Below are 7,966 nucleotides of genomic sequence, written 5' to 3' on the forward strand. Positions count from 1 at the left end.
CCGTGCTGCTTTATGTTTTTTATAACAAGGGATATCCCTTTCAGAAAGCAGATAAGCATTTTTTTTTTTTAACTTTCAAGTTAATAGTGGCACTGATGGTGTTGAGAAAAGAAAGAAAGCCATTAGTCTAGATCAAGAATAAAATGTACTCAGGCCAGGCGCGGTGGCTCGCGCCTGTAATCCCAGCACTTTGAGAGGCCGAAGTGGGCGGATCACAAGGTCAGGAGATTGACACCATCCTGGCTAACACGGTGAAATCCTGTTTCTACTAAAAATACAAAAAATTAGCCAGGCGTGGTGGTGGGCACCTGTAGTCCTAGCTACTCAGGAGGCTGAGGGAAGAGAATGGCGTGAATCTGGGAGGTGGAGCTTGCAGTGAGCGGAGATCGCGCCACTGCACTCCAGCCTGGGTGACACAGTGAGACTCCGTCTCCAAAAAAAAAAAAAAAAAAAAAAAAAAAAAAAGAATAAAATGTACTCAGTGATGATTAGCTGTTATAGCTGTTTATTTGAAACATGAAAAAATTAAACCTTTAGCAGTGATAGTGCAGTGAGAAAAATAATTTTGTTAATATGAATCTTAAACTCTGTGTCCCTCTAACTCCATTTCTTTCCATTCAGAGAACTATAGTATTTTATAAGAGCTGGTCCATTGTACCGTTTTATGTTACAACTCTTCGAACAACTGTATTATAGTCAATATATAATCAAGCAACTATTTTATAATTTAGTTTTTATAGTATTTGTTTCTTTGGAACGTAACAGTCCCACCATTGCAAACCAGATGGGACATGTGTGTAGAATGTGATATAGGAGACTCTGATTTGGGGATTGCAAATCTGTCACTAGAGTGTGGTTCCCTTAAGTTCACTGACTTCTTTTCATCTCTCCTTACCAGGCCCACAGTGATAAATTGAATGAGTGAATAAATATATGTATATAATATTACATTTGAATATGCACCCATACTCCATGAACTGCATACACACCACTTAATGGAAGTTATAACATTGCAAATGTAACAATAACAAAAAAGTGAATGCAAAGCAAGTGTCTCTGGCCACAGTCATACCCCATCACAGCCACCTCCTCCTACAAAACAATCATTCCTCTCATGTGGAGTTGTTCATTAGATTCTAATTTTTCATTTTCATGTCAGGAATCCTCATCATGATGTCCATGTGCAGAGAGGTGCACGTGTACGAATACATCCCGTCCGTGCGGCAGACGGAGCTGTGCCACTACCACGAGCTGTACTACGACGCAGCCTGCACCCTCGGGGCGTACCACCCGCTGCTCTATGAAAAGCTTCTGGTGCAGCGCCTGAACACGGGCACGCAGGGGGATTTGCATCGCAAGGGCAAGGTGGTTCTACCCGGCTTCCAGACGGTGCACTGCCCTGCACCGAGTCCGGTCATTCCACACTCTTAAAAAGGGTTTCTTGGGAATCAATGTGCAATAAGGTACTACTGTTGTACTCAAAGTCACAAATGAATACTTGAAGATAGATTTTAGACAATGTAGTTTTGAGTCTTTAAACTGTAATTTAGTGGTGGTCATGAGAATTCTTCACTTTCTAAGCCATTGAGTATTTATTACTGCTTTGAATATAGAAACGGATTTTTTAAAAAATAGGGCACAAGAAAGATGCAGAACAAAGGATAGCTATAAAGAAAACATGTGTATGACCATGGGTATGGTACCTCCAGAAATGTTAACAACTTATTCTTCTGCCATGAGTACCCCTCATCAGGGTTGGTTTCAGTAATAGGTTTTGGTGATGCTCCCGACCACATGAAGTGGTTTATATTTAGAAACATCCAAGTTGAGGGACATCATTTACAGCATCGAGTGCATCACTGATACATGCCTTCATCATTAAATATCCTAGGTTTTATGACAAACATTGAAATTATCACTCAGATGTGTTTAACAGCAAAAATTCCCAGCACATCCTGGCAAATGCTTGTGTTTCCAACCGTTGCATTCTTCATCTCTGCTTCCCATTGCCCACTGAATGCTTTGCTTTCTGTGCGTCAAGACGGAGTTCTAAAACCAGAAAACATCCACCTTGAAAGGTCCAAGAAAAAGCCAAATTCCATATAGCACCACAGAGGAGGCCCTTTGTCTCCCTGCAGTATTTCAACCAGGAGCATTAGTACCACATGCACCAGGAGGCACATCACTGGCAAGTAACACAGAATCACGGGGCTGCAGGTGCCCCTGGACACTCCCTGGTTCTGGCTTTTCTGCCTTGTACCTCCTCACCTGCAGATCTACCCCACAGCTTTTGCATAGTCAGTGACACACCTGACAATTGGCACAGCCATGCTGGGGAAGACAGGAAACACCTCGCTCCTTCCAAACTAGAAGGAAAGATTTTGGAGCCGTCACCCTGTGCTTCTAGGGATGCACGCCTGTCTTTATTGTATGGGTTCTGGCAGGTTTTTATCAGCCAGGGGGAGCTCAACAGTGATGAGCACTGAATCTTCACTAAATCTTCCTACAGACATTTAGGAATCCAATCCTTGCTTTCGCAGATATGTTTTATGTCAGCAGCGTGACAAAGCCATATAATTAAATCATTTACGCGAAAGCATTGCTTATTAACAAGGAAAATATCTAGATGCTTCAGAGAGAAAGGCACCTAGAGGGAAATTTTCATCCCAATATATTAGCTATATTCAGGGCTGATTTTTTTTTTTTTTAATCTCAACTGTCACTGATACATTGAACATTTTTTGCCAAGAATATAGTGAAACAGAAACATTTTGTAATACCTTAATTAAACATGCTATTATTTCAATGTATAACCAAAATGTATCTCCATGGTACAGTGAAGACTTGTTGCAATGACAGTAGCAGCTTAATTAAAGGCATTCTCCCTTGCAAAGTGTATGAATGTCAGGAGAGTTTAGTGGAAAAGTTTTGTTTCAGGATTGGTTTCTAGACTGTTCTCAGGACTATTTTCTTGAGCAAGAACGGCTTACAGAGACTGGTGGCTTCTGTTTGGTTAGTCTATTCAGCAGATATGGAGCTGAATAACAAGACATCTCCTATAGCTTATTATAATAGTGAAGGAGAAATTGGAAAGTTTTAATCACAACAATATCCAATAAAAGCCCATTTTGAGAGTTTTGTTATTAAGTCTATGAGAAGGGATAGATAACTTTGTCCTATGTATTAACTTATGTCTAAATAGACATGGTTAAGCCATGTTCCTTTCTAATTTCTTTTTTTTTTTTGAAATGGAGTCTCGTGTCACCCAGGCTGGAGTGCAGTGGTGCCATCTCGGCTCACTGCCAGCTCCGCCTCCTGGGTTCACACCATTCTTCTGCCTCAGCCTCCCAAGTAGCTGGGACTGCAGGTGCCCACCACCACGCCCGGCTACTTTTTTGTATTTTTAGTAGAGACAGGGTTTCACCGTGTTAGCCAGGATGGTCTCAATCTCCTGACCTTGTGATCTGCCTGCCTTGGCCTCCCAAAGTGCTGGGATTACAGGCGTGAGCCACCCGTGCCCGGCCGTTCCTTTCTAATTTCTTGAAAGAACTTGGTCTCGTCCTTATGTTTACATGTGTGTAATAAGTTCAGCAACTCTGGAATGTGGGTGAGGTGGCTCTGGTGGGTGAATATTACTCCCTACAATCCTTGGATCTTTCTAGATCTTCCCGGCCATTAAATGCCCCTGACTATTGAAGCTCCTTTTATAGTTTTGCCAGTGGATTTACTTGTAGGCATCCTTACTATCCAGCACAATTCCCCTTGGCTGACATGAGAACTTGGTTAGAGGAGAATTTATTGGGGTCAGTGTAAGTATGCAAGTTCAAAAGCCTCAGAACCCCACACTTAGAAGATTTTTAAATAGAATTTTGTTGTAATCATTGTACTTTTAAAATAGTACTTTCAGTTTCATTGAGGTTACAAGAAAGACTGAAGAGTATCACAGAAATTTAATTACAATTTTTGCTTTTATTATGGCCTTAAAGACTCTTGGGAATCAGGGTCTGTTCAACAGTCAGTAAATGTAATACACATATTAATATAGTATTGACTGGGCATTCTTCTATAAAAGTTTAAGTTATTTAACTTCTAAAAAATGTTAGGCAGTTATAGTTAACATGATGACTACTTCCAGTATTAGCCAAATGGGTCCTAAGTGGCAGTATTTTGCCAGACATTGACTAAATCTTTACATGCCTAAATCCTTACCTTTACTGAATTCCAGTAAACACACAGTTCTTCTGTGGAGTAGTTAACAATAAGTGGCAGCTCACTGAATTTCTCCCAGGTTCTGTCTCTTCCAAAATCCTCCATCCTCTCTTATGAAGGGAAGCTGATAAAAAATCCTCTCGGTGCAAGCCAAAGCGGTTAAGGATTCCTTTTTGCACTCTCAGGACCAACAAACATTCTTTTGTATTTCAAGATAATTTCACCCGTTGTTGTTGTTGTTATCACAAAGAAACAAATTTTGACCAGCAGTGACAATTCAACCACATCTAGACTCTCTCTCCCTAACTTATTTCTCCAGCCGGTCACACCAAGCAGGCGGGTAACCTTTAACAGACCTGGTGTTCTCATGGAATACCAATGCCCATCCCAGGGAGCTGACCTTTCCCACTCTGTCCTTACAGAGTTGCTCTTACAGAGAACTTTGTGCTCAGGACCAAGGGATGGTCAATTAAAAGTTGCATGTCAGCATCAGGCTTGTGCATTAAAATGGGCAAGGGGGGCTTTTATACATCATTGAATGACCAGGTCTTTCCTTGTCTGCCTGAAGGCAGAGCTTTGAGGAACAGCACTTCCCATGTGTCTGATCCTCTTGGTCTCTCAGCTAGACACTTAATCAACCCTGGACTCTCCAGTAGTCCTCAGTCATTGTAGCCATAGCATCTGCACAAAAAGAAGTGCTAAAATAATCATTAGCATTTTCAAAATTAGGAAATCAAAGTAGCTGGGTCACTCTCTTACATGTGTATGAGCCAAGTCATTCTGCTGGGACAGATCATACTTACGCTGCTGGTAGACTCTTCTAAGCAGTAACACATCTCCTGCATTAATTAGGTAGATCCCGTTCGGGTGCATTAAGTGGGATCAGTCTTAGATGAGTGCCAGTATGTGATAGAAGAATTTCATACATACAAATGCCATGATTCAAGTTTTCTCTCCATTTTTTCTTATCGATCAACACGCAGTACATGTGGTCAGTTACCTGGTTGAATTTCTGCTTCGCTGTGGTAAGAGACAGAGAAAGGGAGTGAGGTGGGATCAGGGGAATTATCAGAGAGACATGAGTGAACCTATTGGCCAGGTAGCTTCCAAGTCTGTTCTATTGTATTGTCTGTTTCGATTTCTGACTTTCTGATAGTTTAGAACTCTTACCCAGTGGTTACATGACTGATCAAGGCAACTCTATCTGGAAATTAATTGCTTAGGTAAAACGTTCCCGAGTTTCAACTTGTCTTTTATACTCTGGATATTCTCATTGTGAGATTATTATGCATGTTTGTGTCACATGGGCATTATTTACACACTTGATAAATGAAAGGTATTTCTCTGCCCGTTCAAGGAAATAAAATGTAAGTTCTTGTTTTATTAAATGAATGAAGCCTTTTGGTTAAAAAAAAAAAAAAAGTAATCTAACATGTTTCTGTTCAAACTTGAGCTAATGAAATTTAAAGAATTAAAGACATTGATCTAGTTCTTAGTATAAAAAGCGTACATGTAGTAGATATAGTTATATAATTGTGTATATACATATCTACAAACATGGTTGGTTTCATATTGCTTTTTCACCAATATTTTTGACTGAAACCTTTACTATAAATTTTATTTTAATTATGTAACCACTAATATTTTAAGAGAAGGAAGCAAATGTTATATGTCCTTCTGTTAAAAAAAAAATTCAGTCCTCCGCCAACCGCTTCCCACACACTCATACTCTGCACATCTTGGATACGTTAAAATGGTCTGACAGAATTATTTAAAAGGCACTATGTAGGTAGAACACTACCTTAATATTGTATCCTAGTCAGAAGCCTGATTTAACACTGAACTTTGAAGAGAAGCTTAGCTGTCGCTCATGGCTTTCAAAGACTAGAAGAAACATTTACTGGTTCTATGGAAAATAGTCTTCTTGCTAGGTAGATTTGAAACAAAGAAATTGCACTGGGAGTGTTAAAATCTAACATTTATAACAAATCCTGTTGTACTCTAGATGAAATACTTAGTTCTTCCAGTGGAAACCAGTGAACTTTTTTAACAGCTTTGGGAATTCTTTTGTATAATAACTTTTAAAATGAAATGTGTACTCTTCAAACTAATTAAGGCTTGAAGTTTTCCAGGAGTCGCATTTTAAAAGTGTTTGTACACATTTTAACACTTTGATATTTTCTATTTTGGTTTTGTATATTTTTATGTATACACAATGTACAGACTTTTTTCTTGTAAATAAAACATGTTTTCATTTGTCTAGAAGTTTCTTGTTTTAATTCATAGAAGTTACACATACAAATGAGCAAGTGGCAAAATAACAGTCCATCCCTAGGAAAACAAATGGCAAAGCTGAAATCTAATTAGAAGACTGAGTGGCAACAGAAGGAACAGCAGCAGGCCTTCAGCCATGAATATGGACGCAGCCTGGGCCTGAAACCACAGGTGGGCGGGTTTTTTTCTTCCAGGGATTAATTGCCACATGCAGGAGAATGAAAGTGGCGAAATCGAGTGGAAAAGGCATATTGAGGCTAACAAATCTTGATGTTGACTTAATAAGCCAGGATTTTGATGAATGCATGGTTTTTGGGAGACTCTTCCTCGGCTTGACAGGGCATTCAGTCTTGGAAAACGTAAATAAGTTATTTGAGAAAAGCCTAAAGACAGCTGAGTCACCTGCAACCCACCACAAAGTCAAATTAGCCTTGGTATTTTCATACTTGTGACGTGAAGGGTCAGTTAATTAGGCTCCTGGAAAGAAATTCTCGGTCATTTGCGCTTTCTGTTCAGAATGGTAGGAAATCCTCAAATCAAGGAAGTCTTTGGGGTTTTTGGTGTGAGGACAGTGTGAGCAGGTAGGAAATTCAGAGTCTTCCATCACCGCAAACAGCTGTGCTGAATCAGAGAGGACTCCCACCACCTTCGTGCTGTTGTCATATTTCATTCCCCACAGATGACCACTTTCTTCCAGGTAATTAAAAGGTAGACATGGCTACACCAGCCCTGATCGGGAAGGGCTGGAGTAGATCACTGGAAGGATACTTTTCCGTGTTCTCGGAGAAGCCACGCATGCGCAAACCCCAGGGACTTTGAGGGGCACACATAGGAGACTTGGTGTCAGTTAGCGCTATATGCTGCTGGGAGGATTCAGAGGAAGAGAAAGGAATTGTATAAGATAAGTTGCACTCACAAGACGGCAGGAGCTAGGGGAAGGAGGTGAAGTGAACAGCAGGATAGAGAAGGCTAAAGTGAGAGGGAGTGAAAAGTAAGTCCAGGGGTCCCAGACGCCATTTGCATATCAAAATCAACTGACTCAGAAACAGAACTACCTCACAACCAAAGGCCTACCCAGGCAACCCCACTGAATGCACTGTGTTCAAGCGCTGTGTTCAAGACACCCTGGTGCACATAGCGTGGCAGGGAGAAGGCCCTCCTGCACTAGATCTCTGCAAGCCCCTCGTTGCCTAGAGCAGGGGCTGGCCCACAGCCTACTTTTGTAAATAAAGTTTTATTGGAACACAACCACACTCATTCATTCACATGTCTATGGTTGCTTTCACCCTACAAGGGTAGAGGTGAGTTGCAACAGAGACTCTGCAGCCACCATGCCAACCTGGCCCTTTACAGAAACAGTTTGCTGACCTCTGATCATGAATACAATCTGTGGAAAACTCTAGGCTGGTCTTGTGGTAGATGATGTACATGTAATCATCATAAGACCACCTTCTAAAATAGGTATTATATTAGCCCAGTAAAG

The 7,966-nt window shown here is 40.7% G+C and overlaps 1 protein-coding gene across 1 annotated transcript in view; it reads left to right on the forward strand.

The window, feature by feature from the left end:
- Positions 1 to 6,470, forward strand: part of ST6GAL2 (ST6 beta-galactoside alpha-2,6-sialyltransferase 2) — a 91,950-nt gene extending 85,480 nt beyond the window's left edge. The window contains exon 6 of the mRNA XM_010360993.2: positions 1,160 to 6,470. Within this exon, the coding sequence (XP_010359295.1) occupies positions 1,160 to 1,431 (272 nt within the window). The 3' untranslated portion in view covers positions 1,432 to 6,470. The remainder of the gene's footprint in view (positions 1 to 1,159) is intronic.
- Positions 6,471 to 7,966: the final 1,496 nt, after the last annotated feature.

This window comes from Rhinopithecus roxellana, chromosome 17 (assembly GCF_007565055.1).
Source record: "Rhinopithecus roxellana isolate Shanxi Qingling chromosome 17, ASM756505v1, whole genome shotgun sequence".
Taxonomy (NCBI): Eukaryota; Metazoa; Chordata; class Mammalia; order Primates; family Cercopithecidae; genus Rhinopithecus; species Rhinopithecus roxellana.